The sequence below is a fragment of the Saimiri boliviensis genome, chromosome 5 (genome assembly GCF_048565385.1).
Source record: "Saimiri boliviensis isolate mSaiBol1 chromosome 5, mSaiBol1.pri, whole genome shotgun sequence".
NCBI lineage: Eukaryota > Metazoa > Chordata > Mammalia > Primates > Cebidae > Saimiri > Saimiri boliviensis.
The window spans coordinates 134,596,323-134,613,329 of NC_133453.1; the positions used below are offsets into that span (position 1 = coordinate 134,596,323).

Sequence of the window (17,007 nt, forward strand, 5' to 3'; positions counted from 1 at the left end):
TATTTTTATTTTTAGGAGAGATGGGGTTTCACCATGTTCACCAGGATGGTCTCGATCTCTTGACCTTGTGATCCACCTGCCTCGGCCTCCCAAAGTGCTGGGATTACAGGCTTGAGCCACCGCGCCCGGCATATTTTTGTTTTTTTAATGCGAGTTCTCTGTCACCCATACTGGAGTGCAGTGGCATAATCGCTGCAGCCTCTTAACTCCCATGTTCAAGAGATCCTCCCACCTCAGACTTCCTAGCAGGTGGGGCTCCAGGGCCAGCCACCTAGCCTGGCTGATTCTATGAAAGATTTTGAGGAAATGATGAAGAAGCCTGGTATCTTTCAGAGTACAAAGTGATTTTGGAATGTAAACAGTTTCTTTGGGTTGAATTCCATAGAAGTTTATCACTAACCTATGTTCCTCAACTATGAAACATGAATATATGGGCAAAGAAATAGTTTCTCTTGATAAATAAACAACAACAAAAACAAAGTCTGTGAATTAGAGAACGTCCATGCCTTTTTAGGCCAGGCACAGTGGTTCAGGCCTGTAATCCCAGTACTTTGGGAAGCCAGAGTGGGCAGGTCACTTGAGGCCAGGAATTCAAGATTAGCCTGACCAACATGGCAAAACCCTGTCTCTACAGAAAATACAAAAATGAAGCAGGCATGGTGGTGCACACCTGTAGCCTCAGCTACTTGGGAGGCTGAAGTGGGAGGATTGCTTGAGCCTGGGAGGCTAAGTAAGGTTGCAGTGAGCTGTGATCACACCACTGCACTCCAGCCTGGGCTACAAAGCAAGACCCTGTCTCACAAAAAAAGAAAATAAAAGAAAACACCCATGTCTTTTTAAAAGTATGGAAAAAGTTTAAGTGTTCTCTAGATTTAGCCACACAGTATAATCTTAGGATGACAAGTTGAGCTGAGTTGGGTGGAGGTCAGGAAGAGCAAGTGACAGGAAGGGGCACTGTGATTAGGCGGTTTTGTTATTCCTTAGTTAATGGTGCCCTCTCAGTCCACCAGAGGGAAAGCCTTTAAAGGGATGTGGCTGGCTGGGCACGGTGGCTCACGCCTGTAATCCCAACACTTTGAGAGGTTGAGGCGGGTGGATCATGAAGTCAAGAGTTCAAGACCAGCCTGGCCAAGATGGTGAAACCCTGTCTCTACTAAAAATACAAAAATTAGCTGGGTGTGGTGGCAGGTGCCTGTAATCCCAGCTACTCAGGAGTCTGAGGCAGAGAAATGCTTGAATGTGGGATGTGGAGATTGCATCCTGGCCAGCCAAGATCGCGCCACTGCATTACAACCTGGCGACCAAGCAAGACTTTGTCTCAAAAAAAAAAAAAAAAAAAAAAAAAAAAAAAAAAAAAAAGGCACGTTGCCTTTCCATGGGTGTCATTTTTGAATGCATAGGCTCTGCTAGCTAAACTTTGAACTACTAAGGAATTGAGCCCGGCGTGGTGGCGCACCCCTGTAGTCACAGCTACTGGGGAGGTTGAGGCAGGAGGATTGCTGAGCTCAGGAGGTCCAGGCTTCAGTGAGCTATGATAGCGCATTCCACTGCACTCCAGCCTGGGCGACGCAGCAAGACCCCGTCTCAGAAAAAAAAAAAAAAGAAAAGAAAAGAATTGAGGAAAGGCAAACAGCTATTTGTTCTGAACATATGCTTGACCAAATTCCATGGCCCGGGGTTTAGGAAAAGATGGGAGTGCAGTGAGAACTGGCTTAGAAGCGGGAGGCCTGGAAGCCCCTTGATGCACGGGAGGAATCTGGCCTCGAGGCCGGCCAGCCTCAAAGGGCAAACACTATTGGCCCCCTCCAAGCAGGTTTGTCTGCGGGAAGGCCCCGCCCCCAGAACGTTTCTCCAATGAGGGCCACCCTCGTGTCCATGGCAACGGCGGCGGTGGCGGCAGCCGCGGGCCGGCTTAAGTAGGTGCTGCCCCTGCCGCCGCCGAGGCCGCCTGGATCTCGGAGCTAGGAGTGAACCCCTGCTGGGGAGCAGGTTCCCACTCGCGCTCGTGGGGACAGCCAGTCCTGTGAAACGAGGAGGCGGTTCCGGACGCCCAGAAACGCCCAGGGAGAACTGGAGCCGGGAGAAGAGGAGACACGAGCGGTCAGCTGAGTCCAGCCCCAGGCAGCTAGGGGAGGACCCAGCAGCCCCTCCGCTCTCCTCCGAACCACGGGTGGGCCGTCTCCGCCGTCACAGCCCAAAGGGTCTAAGCCATCGGTGCCTGGCCCGTGTGTACACGTGCGGAAAATGAGTCCTGGCCAGCCTAGGGGGACTTTGGTCTTCATCTGTATTTTATTTGTTGAGACAGTCTCCCTCTGTCACCCAGGCTGGAGTGCAGTGGTGTGCTCTCGGCCCATTGCAACCTCTATCTCCCAGGTTCAAGTGATTCTCCTGCCTCAGCCTCCCGAATAGAGTAGCTGGGACTACAGGCAGCATTACTACCATGCCCGACTAATTTTTGTATTTTCAATAGAGACGGAGTTTCACCATGTTTGTCAGGCTGGTCTCGAACTCCTGACGTCAAGTGATTCACCCTTCTCGGACTCCCGACGTGCTGAGATTATAGGCGTGAGCTACTGCGCCCCGCCTTCAGCTGTATTTTAAAGTGAAGCTGCCCCCAGCGCTCCCAGCCATCCTCCTTCCCAATCAGGAACAAAAGAGCTATGTTCATGGCCTGTGTCCAGCTCCTGACAGTTGTATGACCCAGTGTGATCCTGGATGATTGGGGCTTATCATCAGGGAATCCACATCACTGGCATCTTCCACCCCTACGCACCTCACCTACCTGGATACATCCCATTCCACAGTGAGACTGTTTTGTCCTGAAGGAACAGCAACATTCCCTTGTAACAGCAGGCAGGTCCTTCTGGTGGAATAACCTTCCGGGGCCTGAGGGAGATCTGATATACACTTCATTCCCCACCCCCTTCAGAATCTGAGAGGATGGAGCCGAGTACCTGGAGGACCACCGAATCAGAGGAACACTATGTTGAGGAAAAGGAATGCGAGAAGTGTGTGAAAGAGGAAGCTACCATCCCCTCTAACTCTTCACAGCAAGCTCTCTTAAAAGCTGACTATAAGGCCTTCAAAAATGGGGTTCCCTCACCCATTATAGCCACAGAAATTCCAAAGAAAGTCATAGCCCCAGTTGACACAGGCAACTTAGAAGCTGGGAGGAGGAAGAGAAGGCGGAAACGCAGGTAACCATTCCCTGGATCCCCTCCCTGCCCAGCTCCAGGGAGTCACCCACTGGCCTCCCTTCAGCATTTGGGGGAGCTGGGATCTAAGGTCTTCCCTTTAGCCTATAAAAGAGGACAGGAAAGGCTGGAGCGTCATTAACCCTTTGATACAACAAAAACAAAATTCAGAACCATTGAGGCTGACTCATTTTGGAATCCCAGCCTGTTGATATCATCCTGGTCTTTACTTCAAGTGGCATCTAGAGAAAAGGAACTGGGTTGTGAATTCGTTGGGTGTCTGTCCTTCCCTCCCACCCTGCCTGATGTATGCTATTCCTGCATTCCAGATCCCTGGCCATCAACCTGACCAACTGCAAGTATGAGAGCGGTAAGCACCTGGCCCGTCGCTCACACTGTGGTGCCTAAGAGGGCACCTGCGGCTGCTGTTCTTCCTCTGGAATGGACCCCCAAACAGGCTTCTAGCCCCCGGAGCCTGGCAGCCTTGCCTAGAACCTGCACTGAACTTCTAGGTGTCCTCTGCCTCAGATGCTGGCAGCTGAGACATTGCTGTTCCAGGTAGTCTCAGTGTTAGGGAGGGTATCGCTACAGTTAGCAAACAAGAAAAGAGAATGTCAGCCGGGCGCGGTGGCTCAAGCCTGTAATCCCAGCACTTTGGGAGGCCGAGGCCGGTGGATCACGAGGTCGAGAGATCGAGACCATCCTGGTCAACATGGTGAAACCCCGTCTCTACTAAAAGTGCAAAAAATTAGCTGGGCATGGTGGCACGTGCCTGTAATCCCAGCTACTCAGGAGGCTGAGGCAGGAGAATTCCCTGAGCCCAGGAGGCGGAGGTTGCGGTGAGCCAAGATCGCGCCATTGCACTCCAGCCTGGGTAACAAGGGCGAAACTCCGTCTCAAAAAAAAAAAAAAAAAGAAAATATCCAAGAGCCACCACTGCCCCACCCTTCCCAGATTTTATTCATGTATTTCTGAGACAGCGTGTTGCTTTGTCATCCAGGCTGGAGTGCAGTATTGCGATCATAGCTTACTGCAGCCTTGAACTCCTGAGCTCAAACCATCGTCCTACCTCAGCCTCCCAGTAGCTGGGACTACAGGCCTGCACCACTATGCCCAGCTAATTCCTATTTCGTTTTCCTTGAGATGAAGTTTCACTCTGGTTGCCCAGGCTGGAGGGTAATGAGGTGATCTTGGCTCACTGCAATCTTCACCTCCCAGGTTCAAGCAATTCTCCTGCCTCAACCTCCTGAGTAGCTGGGATAACAGGCAAGTGCCACCACATCCAGCTAATTCTATATTTTTAGTAGATACGGAGTTTCACCATGTTGGCCAGGCTGGTCTTGAACTCCTGACCTCAGGTGATCCACCTGCCTCGGCCTCCCGAAGTGCTGGGATTACAGGCATGAGCTACCACGCCCAGCCTGCCCAGCTAATTCTAAGATTTTTATTGTAGAGACAGAGTCTTGCTATGTTTCCTCCACTGGTCTTGAACTCCTGGGCTCAAGTGTTCCTCCCGCTTCAGCCTCTCAATGCCGTTGGCTAACAGGCATGAGCTACCATGCCATCCCCTTTGGCAGATTAATTTACCAGAGATGAAACAAGGTTAAAACAGTTTTTTTTTCTTTCCTTTTTTTAAGATAGGGTTTCACCATGATGGCCAGGCTGGTCTTGAACTCCCGACCTCAGGTGATCCACGCACCTCGGCCTCCCAAAGTGCTAGGATTACAGGCCTGAGCCGCCACACCCAGCCAAAACAGGTTTTTCAAGGACAGTTTGAAGGGGCTTCAGCAATTAAGAAAAAAATGGCCACCTAGGTCCTTCCCCTAATATTCCCTCTGTCATCTGTGTAAGGGGCCATCTCAAATGTGGAGTGTGAAGTGCCAGTGTGATCCCCTACTATAGGCAGCTCTCCAAGCCATAAACAGCTCTGATTGAGAAAGAAGACTGACGGGAGCAGCCGGGCGCGGTGGCTCACGCCTGTCATCCTAGCACTTTGGGAGGCCAAGGCGGGTGAATCTTCTGAGGTCAGGAGTTCGAGATCCAGCCTGGCCAACACGGTGAAACCCCATCTCTACTAAAGATACAAAAATTAGCCAGTCGTGATGGTGCCCGCTTGGAATCCCAGCCACTCAGGAGGCTGAGTTACAAGAATTGCTAGAACCTGGGAGGCAGAGGTTGCACTGAGCTGAGACCACGCCATTGCACTTTTAGCCTGGGCAACAAGAGTGAGACTGTGTCTCAAAAACAAACCAAAAACAAAAGAACCAGGCTCTAGTTTTCTCTGCCAGATATTTTGGAAGGGCCCTGACAGCCCCCAAGAACTTGAAATTGCCATGTGGTCACCGAAGTCAGGGCCGAGGTGAGAACTACCTCCATCTTCAGCCTGCCCTCGGGTCAGGTGTGTGCCTTAGCTGACCCAGATCCACAGTTCCAGGGCTTGCTGCTGGTGTACTTGCTGGCACCACTGATCTCCCTGTCTCTGCAGTGCGTCGGGCAGCCCACATGTGTGGCCTGAAGGAGGCAGGGGAGGAAGAAGAGTGGACTGTGTACTGGACAGACTGCGCTGTCTCGCTGGACCGAGTCATGGAAATGAAGAGGTTTCAGGTACCAATCTCCTGGCCTAAGAGCCCACAGGACTAGCGTCCCAGAATGACTATTCCCATCTTCTTGCCCAGATACCCAAGACTGCTACTCTTTGTGGCTGCCCCCGCTGTGCAGACAGGAAAGACCCCCCCCCCCCCACCAGGGTCTTCTTTTGCAATGGAAAGATCTCTTAGGTCTCTGGAATTACCCAAAGGAAGTGTCTGGTGGGCACATCCTGTCCCATTATTTGCGCTTTGCTTGGTGGCATCTATATGTAACTAGCCCTCTCCCGGTTGGGGGAGCCCATCTTAGGGAGAATACTGGAAGGCAGCTTCAGAGCTACCAGCAGGGCCAGTTGAATGATCCAGCCTTCTCAGCAACTTAGCTTAGCATTCCACATCCATTAGGAGACCTCGGGATCCAGGTTCAAGCAATTCTCCTGCCTCAGCCTCCTAAGTAGTTGGGATTACAGACACGTGCCAGCATACCCAGCTACTTTTGTATTTTTAGTAGAGACAGGGTTTCTCCATATTGATCAGGCTGGTCTCAAACTCCTGACCTCAGGTGATACACCCGCCTCAGTCTCCCAAAGTGCTGGGATTACAGGTGTGAGCCACCACGCCCAACCTGACCATACAAAAATTAGATGGGCATACAGGGTCTGTGCAACAGACCCTGTGTTAAGTGCTTTCATATTATTACCGCATTAAATCCTCAAGAACAGCCCTGAGCAGCAAATATCCCTTAGTTAGGACGTCAAGGGTCAGAAGTACTCAGTTCATACAGTGAGTGCAGCCAGTGATTGGGAAAGCCAGTAGTCTCAGTGTTAGGGAGGGTATCTAAGAGAGCACTTAGCAGGCTGGGCATGGTGGCTCACACCTGTAATCACAACAGTTTGGGAGGCCAAGGTGGGCGGTTCACCTGAGGTCGGGAGTTCAAGACCAGCCTGACCAACATGGAGAAACCCCGTCTCTACTAAAAATACAAAATTATCCGGGCATGGTGGCACATGCCTGTAGTCTCAGCTACTCAGGATGTTGAGACAGGAGAATCGCTTGAACCCAGGAGGCAGAGGTTGCAGTGAGCTGAGATCGTGCCATTGCACTCCAGCCTGGGCAACAAGAATGAAACTCCATCTCAAAAAAATAAAAAAAAAAAAAGTGAGCACTTAGCCTGCTCTTTGTGACTGTCCCCCTGTGCAGACGGGAAGGACCGCCCCCAGGGTATTCTTTTTCAGTGGAAGGATTCTCCTCTTGGGTCTCTGGAATTACCTGAAAGAAATGTCTGGTGGGCACATCCTATCTCATTATTTGCTCTTTGCTTGGTGGCATCTCAGATGCTGCCTCCCATCCAACAGGACAGAGCAGCCAGGGGTTTCTGGCAGGCACCAGGGCAATGCCACACCCTCTCTGGGTGTCATGGCACCATGGCACCACATTCCTTGAGGCTGGTTCTTAGCTTCCTTTTCTCATTTGTGTCTTTTGGGAAGTGCTTTCGTCTCATTGTCTGCTTTGTGCTATGGAGCAGCTGCTGTTGGTTTAGAACTAGGCCTGGTGGGCTGAGGGATGTTGGAAGGTGGCTGGAAGGCCCACAGTCTTGGCTGGTACATCCCTCCTTGCTGCCCCTCATTTGCTGAGCTCACTGTGGGCGTGTGTGTCAGGTAGAGGCCACAGAGGGGTTGCTCACCTGCCTTAGGGAATCTTCCTATTTTCGCCTTGGGGTCCTTGGTGCAGTGCTTACCTCCACTGTGACTTCTCCCTTCACCTTCCCAACCCTCCTCTAGGAACTGCCACTTACTCTGGGGCTAGTATAACTAACTGGCTGTGTTTCAGAAAATCAACCACTTCCCTGGCATGACAGAAATCTGTCGCAAGGATCTGCTGGCTCGGAACCTCAACCGCATGCACAAACTCTACCCCTCTGAGTACAACATCTTCCCCCGCACCTGGTGCCTCCCCGCAGAGTGAGTGGGTGGCTTCCCATACTGAGATACCACGGGGAGGAACAGGGTCGCTCTCAGAGTTCCCTCCAGACTCTGGCCTTGTGACCTAGGAATGTCTCAGAGGGATGGAAGTGGAAAAAAGTTTCAGCGGGCCAAAGAAAAGAGGGTCTGAGACTGAGGGCTCCACGAAGAGCATGGACTAGATAGCAGGAAGAGCTCCATGGGGCCCTGGGCCAGCCATGATACACAGAAACCTTTTGACCAGGCCCTCTCTGCACATAGCTATGGGGACTTCCAGTCCTATGGTCGTCAGCGAAAAGCCCGCACATATATCTGCAAGCCAGACAGTGGCTGTCAGGGACGTGGCATCTTCATCACCCGAAATCCCCGGGAGATCAAGCCAGGAGAGCATATGATCTGCCAGCAATACATCTCCAAGGTGAAGGATGCCTCAGGACCATCAGCCTTCCCCAGCCCCCAGCACTGGGCTGCCTCTTCTCTCCCAAAGCCAGGGGTAGAGGCTGGTTTTAAGCTTCTACCCCTCCCACTAGACCCATTTTCCTGGAGGCAGTATCCAGCCAGGGTTCAGAACCAGCCTGCCTGGGGTTGAATCTCAGCTTTCCACTTCCCAGATATGTGACCTGGGGCAAGTTTCTTACCCTTTCTGTGTTTCTGTCTCCTCATTTATTTTATTTATTTATTTATTTTAATTTTTATTTATTTTTTTTGAGATGGAGTCTCACTCTGTTGCCCAGGCTGGAGTGCAGTGGTGCAATCTTGGCTCGCTGCAACCTTAGCCTTCCAGGTTCAAGTGATTCTCCTGCCTCAGTCTCCTGAGTAGCTCGGATTGCAGGTGCCCCACCACCATGCCCAGCTAATTTTTGTATTTTTAGTAGAGATGGGGTTTCACCATCTTGGCCAGGCTGGTCTTGAACTCCTGACCTCGTGATCCACTCACCTTGGCCTCCCAAAGTGCTGAGATTACAGGTGTGAGCCACTGCACCCAGCCTCTTATCATTTATTAAGTGGGAGTAATAACAATTACTATTTTACTTGGTTGTTGTGGAAATTCAACGAGCTGTGTATATGAAGCACATAGTAGGCACTTGAAAAGTGTTGTTATTCCCTCATGGATTTGCATGCTCCCAGCCCTTCCTCATTGATGGCTTCAAGTTTGATATGCGAATCTACGTCCTGATCACATCCTGTGACCCTCTCCGGATCTTCATGTATGAGGAGGGCCTGGCCCGTTTTGCCACCATGCCCTATGTGGAGCCCAGCCATAACAACCTGGTAAGGGGGCTGGGAAGCACTCTTCCCTTCCACTGCCATGAGTACTGAGGTTCTCTAGAGAAACATGGTAGAGCCAGGTGTGGTGGCACATGCCTGTAGTCCCAGCTACTCGGGAGGCTGAGGCTGGAGGATCGCTTGAGTCCAGGAGATCTGGGCTGTAGTGCACTATGCTAATCAGGTGTCTGCACTAAGTTTGACATAAATATGGTGATCTCCCGGGAGCGGGGGACCACCAGGTTGCCTAAGGAGGGGTGAACCGGCCCAGGTCGGGAACAGAGCAGGTCAAAACTCCCATGCTGGTCAGTAGTGGGATCGCGCCTGTGAGTAGCCACTGCACTCCAGCCTGGGCAACGTAGCAAGACCCCATCTGTAAAAAAAAAAAAAAAAGAGAGAGAGAAACACTCTCTCTCTCTAGGTAGAGAGGTTAGTCACTGTCACCAGAGAACAAGGAATGAAGCCAGAGAGAGCTGCAGCATCTGGCTAGGAGGTGAGCGTTTGGTGGGTGGTGACTGAGAAAAGGTCAGCACTCGGAGGAGTCCAGCTTGCCCTCTTGCCCAGGATCATCCAGAAGAGCTAACCCTCTCTCTGGTGGAGAAAGACAGATGAGAGATCCTGGGGAGGAATGGGGAGTAACGAGGCAATGAAGGGCTGGAGAGGATGGCCGCATGCAGACAGTCTGAGACCACAGGGCCGCTCTCTCCACAGGACAATGTCTGCATGCACCTGACCAACTATGCTATCAACAAACACAATGAGAATTTTGTCCGGGATGGTGCTGTGAGCAGTAAGAGGTAATCCCTCCTGTTTTCTCCTGCTTCCTCTACCCCTTGGCCCCATAGTCCCAGTAGCCCATGAAACCAAGTTGGCTCTTAGGAGGCTAATTGCCCAGGGAAACTCGGTCTTATAGACCCTGTCCTGCACCTGCACTTTGGAGCACTAAATGAGCCCCAACCCCACCCTGATAACTAGCCCCTGGTCCAGACTGCTAGCAGCCCTTCAGAGCCAGGGTATGCATTTAGGGTTAGTTTGAGGGAGCCTCCTGCCTACAGCCTGGCCCCAGTGGCCTAGACATTGGCCTTCCTCTGAGCACTGGGCCTTGCAGGAAGCTGTCAACACTCAACATCTGGCTGCAAGAGCACAGCTACAACCCTGGAGAGCTGTGGGGGGACATCGAGGACATCATCATCAAAACCATCATCTCAGCCCATCCTGTTCTTCGCCACAACTACCGAACCTGTTTTCCCCAGTATCTGAGTGGAGGTACATGTGCCTGTTTTGAGATCCTTGGTTTTGACATCTTGCTGGACCACAAGTTGAAGCCTTGGCTGCTAGAGGTGAGGATTATCTCCTAGACTTGGCAAAAACAAGGTCCAGAGGCCTCCTTGAATAGGACACCTAGGCAGGGGTATACTCAGGTGGTGAGACACAGAATGGGAGATGCAGAAGCCCTGGGGTGGGTGGGAATCTGCAGAAGCCGTAAGATCTCTACCTTTTTGATCTGCTGAGTCAAATCTTGGTGGTTTCTGGCTTCTACCATAGGAATGCAGGTTTTAGATCCCCAGTGCCCTAATGTAAACCTTTAGGGACACACTGTCCACAGAGGCAGGCAGGCTGATTTGCTCTCACAGGTCTGCAACTTGGAGGGATGGCTATGGCAGAGTTTTGTGGTCTTGGAAGCCAGAGCATCCGGCCCCTCTGGCTGAGGCCATGTGAGAGGAATATCTTAGACCTTCTAGTAATGCCTGCAGGCGGCCACCACCTGCTCAGGCGGTTGAGGAAAGGGGTATATAATGACTCCTCCTGGCAGGTAAATCACTCTCCAAGCTTTACCACGGACTCACGCCTTGATCAAGAGGTAAAGGATGCACTTCTCTGCGATGCTATGATGCTTGTCAACCTCCAGGCCTGTGACAAAAGGAAGGTGATGGAGGAAGAGAAGCGACGAGTCAAGGAGCGGCTTTTCCAGTGCCACCAACAGCCACGAGAATCTAGGTGTGCTAGGCGCCTGGCATGTGTTCAGTTCTTCATGATTACTTCCTGAGAGTAAAAGGCTTTATTTAGATGGAGAATGTGGCCTGGGCCTGACTGGCTATTAAAAACTTTTTGCATAGATAATACATTCATATTTGCATTAAAAAATCATAGGGCCAGGCTTGGTGGCTCATGCCTTGTAATCCCAGCACTTTGGGAGGCTGAGGTAGGAGGATTGCTTGAGCTCAGGAGTTCAAGGTCAGACTGGGCAATATGTAAGACCCTGTCTCTAAAAAACAAAAAAGAAAGAAAATAATAATTAAAAAATAAAAAATTAGCTGGGCATGGTGGCATGCTTGTATTCCCAGCTACTCAGCAGGCTGAGGTTTTGAGCCTGGGAGATTAAGTCTGCAGTAAGCCATGTTTGCACCACTGCACTCCAGCCTGGGCAAACGAATGAGAAACACTGCTTCCAAAAAAAATAAAAACTAGATGCAGTGGCTCAGACCTGTAATCCCAGCACTTTGGGAGGCCAAGACGGGTGGATCACTTGAGGTTAGGAGTTTGAGACCAGCCTGGCCAACATGGTGAAACCCCGTCTCTACTAAAAATACCCCAAAAAATCAGCCAGGCATGGTGGTGAACGCCTGTAGTCCCAGCTACTCAGGAGGCTGAGGCATGAGAGTCACTTTAACTCAGGAGGCGGAGGTTGCAGGGAACCGAGATCATGCCACTGCACTCCAGCCTGGGTAACAGAGCAAGACTCTCAAAACAAAAACAAACAAAATATCATATATCACAGATATGTTCAAAATCTTAAAAATACAGAGGATAGTGTTCTCCTTCCCTTCTGTAGCTACTCAGTTTTCCTCCCTGGAGCCAACAACATTCCCACTATCATGTGTAGAGGGTATGCATTTAATAGATATATGTATTTATACCAAATATTTTTCTCCCTGCCCACTGAGACAAGAGGCATAACTTTCGCACACTCTGCACCCTGCTTTGCAGTGTATTTTAGAGCCATTCTCGAATTAGCACATAAGGAGCTTTCTGTGGTTTGATTTGCTGGTTTGTTTTTCTAACAAAGCTCCTTTAGAAACCAGTTCCTGAGAAACTTTGTAATAAAGGAACACAGAAAACAGCTTAGTCATTCAATAATAGAGAATTGTTTATTTCTGTGTCGCTCACCCATTGTTGTTTTCTTTGTAAAATGAGTTACAAACATGGTGATTGGTTACTGATACTAAAATTGTAAATTGTTAAATGATACATACAAATGAGTTTGAGTAGATGGCTGCTTATCACTATGAACACAGTGCTCCTCCCTACTTGCATTCGGATACGCAGGGGCAGTGTGTGTTTGATTCCCCATGAGGAATCAAACATGCAGGGCCTGGCCCATCGTAAGCACTCAGATGTCTGCATGATGAATGGGAGTGAAGTAGGACTGTAAATACGCTGGCTATTCCCACAAGACTGGACTGTGTACCTGAGGGTCATAAAATGTGTCTTTTTTTTTTTTTTTTTTTTTTTGAGATGGAGTGTCACTCAGCTCACTGCAACCTCCGTCTCCCAGGTTCAAGTGATTCTCCAGCCTCAGTCTCCCAAGTAGCTGGGATTACAGGTATGCAGCACCATACCTGGCTAATTGTTGTATTTTATTTTTATTTTTGAGACAGAGTCTCACTCTACTGCCCAGGCTGGAGTGCAGTGGCACGATGTCAGTTCACTGCAACCTCCACCTCCCGGGTTCAAGCAATTCTTCTGCCTCAGCCTCCTGAGTAGCTGGCACTACAGGCACGGGCCACCACGCCTTGCCAATTTTTGTATTTTTAGTAAAGACGGGGTTTCACCATATTGGCCAGGTTGGTCTGGAACTCCTGACCTTGTGATCCACCTGCCTCAGGCATTTCAAAGTGCTACGATTAGAAGCCACCGTGCCCAGACAATTGTTGTAGAGATGGGATTTCGCCATGTTTGCCAGGCTGGTCTCAAACTTCTGACCTCAGGTGATCCACCTGACTTGGCCTCCCAAAGTGCTGGGATTATAGACGTGAGCCACTAGGCCAGACCAAAATGTGTCTTTCAATAAGCAAAAGTACTGGACTAAATAAACAGTGCTGGACTAAATAAACAAAATACAATCATATGCTAGAGTACTAGGCAGCCATTTAAAAATATTGTGGTGGCCAGGTGCGGTGGCTCACACCTGTAATCCCAGCACTTTGGGAGGTAGAGGGAGGTGGATCACTTGAGGTCAGGAGTTTGAGACCAACCTAGCCAACATGGCAAAACCCTGTTGCTACAAAATATACAAAAATTAGCCAGGTGTCGTGGTGCACACCTGTGTTCCCAGCTACTCGGGAGGCTGAGGTGGGAAGATGGCTTGAGCCTGGGAGGCCAAGGTTACAGTGAGCTAAGATTGCATTACTTCAGCCTAGGTGACAGAGTAAGATCTTGTTTCAAAAAAAAAAAAAAAAAAAAATTAAATTAAAAAATAAATATATTCTTGTATGATTTCATTTTCATCTTTAAAAAAGCAAGAAAGCAGCCGGGCGCGGTGGCTCAAGCCTGTAATCCCAGCACTTTGGGAGGCCGAGGCGGGTGGATCACGAGGTCAAGAGATCGAGACCATCCTGGTCAGCATGGTGAAACCCCGTCTCTACTAAAAATACAAAAAATTAGCTGGGCATGGTGGTGCGTGCCTGTAATCCCAGCTACTCAGGAGGCTGAGGCAGGAGAATTGCCTGAACCCAGGAGGCGGAGGTTGCGGTGAGCCGAGATCGCGCCATTGCACTCCAGCCTGGGTAACAAGAGCGAAACTCCGTCTCAAAAAAAAAAAAAGAAAGAAAGAAAGCAGCTGGGCGCAGTGGTTCATGCCTGTAATCCCAGCACTTTGGGAGGCTGAGGCAGGTGGATCACCTGAGGTCAGGAGTTCAAGACCAGGCACCTGGGCGACAGAGCAGGACTGTCTGTTGCCCAACCTCCAGCCTGGGCAACAGAGCAGGACTCCATAAAAAAAAAAAAAATTAGCTGTCTGTGGTGGTGCGCATCTGTAGTCCCAGCTACTCAGGAGGCTGAGGCGGGAGAATTGCTTGAACCCAGCAGGGGGAGGTTTCAGTGAGCCGAGATCGTGCCACTGCATTCCAGCCTAGGGACAGAGTGAGACAATGTCTCAAAAAAAAAAAAAAAAAAAAAAAGGCAAGCAAGCACAAGCTAGTGAGTGGCAGAGCCAGGATTCAAAGTCAGGAGGTCCTCCTGTCCTAGATCCGTGCTCATAACCAACATGCTAATTGCATAATAAGATTATAGGAAGCTTTTTTTTTTTTTTTGAGACGGAGTTTCGCTCTTGTTGCCCAGGCTGGAGTGCAATGGTGCGATCTCGGCTCACCACAACCTCCGCCTCCTGGGTTCAGGCAATTCTCCTGCCTCAGCCTCCTGAGTAGCTGGGATTACAGGCACGCGCCACCATGCCCAGCTAATTTTTTGTATTTTTAGTAGAGACGGGGTTTCACCATGTTGACCAGGATGGTCTCGATCTCTTGACCTCGTGATCTACCCGCCTCGGCCTCCCAAAGTGCTGGGATTACAGGCTTGAGCCACCGCGCCCGGCATATGGGAAGCTTTATCTTCTTTCTGCTCTTCTAAATTTTCTGTAATGAATGTATATTATTTGTTTTCTCCTTTTTTGAGACAAGTCTCACTCTGTCGTCCAGGCTGGAGTACAGTGCCACGATCTTGGCTCACTTGAACCCACCTCCTGGGTTCAATAAAATTTTCCTGCCTCAGCCTCCCAAGTAGCTGGGACTACCGGCACATGCCACCACGCCCAGATAATTTTTTTTTTGAGAGAGTTTCACTCTTGTTGCCCAGGCTGGAGTGCAGTGGCGCGACCTCGGCTCACTGCCACCTCTGGCCCCCAGATTTAAGCAATTCTCCTGCCTCAACCTCAACCTCGTGAGTAGTTGGGATTAAAGGCATGCGCCACCATGCCCAGCTAATTTTGTATTTTAGTAGAAACAGGGTTTCTCCATGTTGGTCTGGCTGGTCTCAAACTCCCGAACTCAGGTGATCCACTCGCCTCAGCCTCCCAAACTGCTGGGATTACAGGCGTAAGCCAATGCACCCAGCCAATTTTTGTATTTTTAGTAGAGACTGGGTTTCACCATGTTGGCTGGGATGGTCTCCATCTCTTGACCTCATGATCTGCCCACCTCGGCATTTCAAAGTGCTGGAATTACAGGTGCGACCCATTATGCCCGGCCAAATTTTTGTATTTTTAGTAGAGACTGGGTTTCACTATGTTGACCAGACTGGTCTCAAACTCCCAACCTCAAGTGATCCACCCACCTCAGCCTCCCAAAATGCTGAGATTACAGGCCCAGCCACATTTTTTTTTTTTTTAATGAAAAGCTTACATCAAAACATGTTACTTTTACAATCAGAAACCTGAAAGACTATAACGGAGTGCTAGCTTACAAGTAGACCCCTCTCCACTACTTGTAAAGAAAATTACGAGTAGTGATGAAAATCAGGCCAGGTGCGGTAGCTCGCGCTTGTAATCCCAGCATTTTGGGAGGCCAAGGTGGGTAGATCACTTGAGGTCAGGAGTTTGAAACCATCCTGGCCAACATGGTAAAACCCTGTCTCTGATAAAAACATAAAAATTAGTCAGGCGTGGTGGTGCATGCCTGTAAACCCAGCTACTTGGGAGGCTGAGGTAGGAGAATTACTTAAATCTGGGAGGCAGAGGTTACAGGGAGCCAAGATTGTGCCACTGCACTCCAGCCTGGGTGACAGAGCAAGACTCTGTCTCAAAAAAGAAAAGAAAATTAGATCTCTGGAAGTCAAGCCTATTTTCATGGCTGCACACATGTGGGGCCGGCCAAAGTTGGTCTGGCAGTTTTTCCTACTTAGGCAGGGGCCCAGGAGGTCAAGAAGCCAGCAGGAGGGTCTCCAAAGCTCAGCCAGTCTTCTTTTCCCTACTGAACATCCATCCCCACAGCCCTCCTCTGACTAATTGAGCTTGCTTTCCACAGGAAAGAAAAAACTGAGCCATCCCAAGTGGCAATGCTGGACCAGGAACAATATGAGGATTCCCACCTGGGAAAATACCGGCGCATCTACCCTGGGCCTGACACCGAGAAGTATGCCCGCTTCTTCAAGCACAGTGGCTCCCTCTTCCAGGAGACTGCTGCTTCCAAGGCCAGAGAGGAGTGTGCCAGGTACTATGACCGACACTCTCCTCTGCACACCTAGGTGGGGACAAGTCCTGCAGCAGCATTGCTCCCCAGCAGGGAAGCCAGACACTTGAGGAAGGAGGAATGGAGCTATAATCCTATCCGACTCTTAGTGGCTCTTTTCAGTTTAGGTTTCCTATCTTCCCCCTCATTGCTCTCCCATCAGTCCAAAAAACAGATTGTAATTTCCTATTCCTACTCTTTCCCCATCTCCATTTTCCTCACCTCTCTTCTCCCCAACACCAGTTCCCTCGTGTCTGAAGCTGCTGTGTCTTGTCAGGCAGCAACTGGAGGAGATCCGCCTGAAGCAGGAACAGCAGGAGAACTCATGCACGAAGAGGCAAAAGGCCAAGGACCAGAACCAGGGGGAATCCGCTGGGGAGAAGAGCCGGCCCAGGCCAGGGCTCCAGAGCCTTTCCACACGCTTGGTTTACAGGAACCACAATTGGGAGAAACAGGTGTCAGGGGTTTTGTGGCTCTTCTCTTTCTGCAGGAAAGTGGGGTGGGACAAGTAGAGAGGGGAATCTCTGCTGTCCTCTCCCTTTGCATGAGAGAGGGGAGTTTCTTTTTTTTTCTTTTTTTTTTTTTTTTTTTTTGAGACGGAGTTTCGCTCTCGTTACCCAGGCTGGAGTGCAATGGCGCGATCTCGGCTCACCGCAACCTCCGCCTCCTGGGTTCAGGCAATTCTCCTGCCTCAGCCTCCTGAGTAGCTGGGATTACAGGCACGCGCCACCACGCCCAGCTAGTTTTTTTGTATTTTTTTTTTTTTTTTTTTTTTTTG

At 50.2% G+C, this 17,007-nt stretch overlaps 1 protein-coding gene across 9 annotated transcripts in view; it reads left to right on the forward strand.

Annotated features, from left to right (window-relative positions):
- TTLL13 (tubulin tyrosine ligase like 13) overlaps window positions 1–17,007 on the forward strand; it is a 30,950-nt gene that overhangs the window by 10,641 nt on the left and 3,302 nt on the right. For 3 of the 9 annotated variants that reach the window (XM_074400018.1, XM_074400021.1, XM_074400020.1), the window contains exons 3-13: window positions 2,930–3,197; window positions 3,524–3,564; window positions 5,680–5,798; window positions 7,610–7,740; window positions 8,002–8,158; window positions 8,869–9,012; window positions 9,718–9,803; window positions 10,115–10,346; window positions 10,820–11,004; window positions 16,026–16,211; window positions 16,507–16,684. In XM_074400018.1, coding sequence (XP_074256119.1) covers window positions 2,930–3,197; window positions 3,524–3,564; window positions 5,680–5,798; window positions 7,610–7,740; window positions 8,002–8,158; window positions 8,869–9,012; window positions 9,718–9,803; window positions 10,115–10,346; window positions 10,820–11,004; window positions 16,026–16,211; window positions 16,507–16,684 — 1,727 coding nt within the window. Of the gene's footprint in view, window positions 1–2,929; window positions 3,198–3,523; window positions 3,565–5,679; window positions 5,799–7,609; window positions 7,741–8,001; window positions 8,159–8,868; window positions 9,013–9,717; window positions 9,804–10,114; window positions 10,347–10,819; window positions 11,005–16,025; window positions 16,212–16,472; window positions 16,685–17,007 lie in introns of those variants that run through there. The other 6 variants (XM_074400024.1, XM_074400023.1, XM_074400025.1 and 3 more) reach the window with 5 other exon arrangements.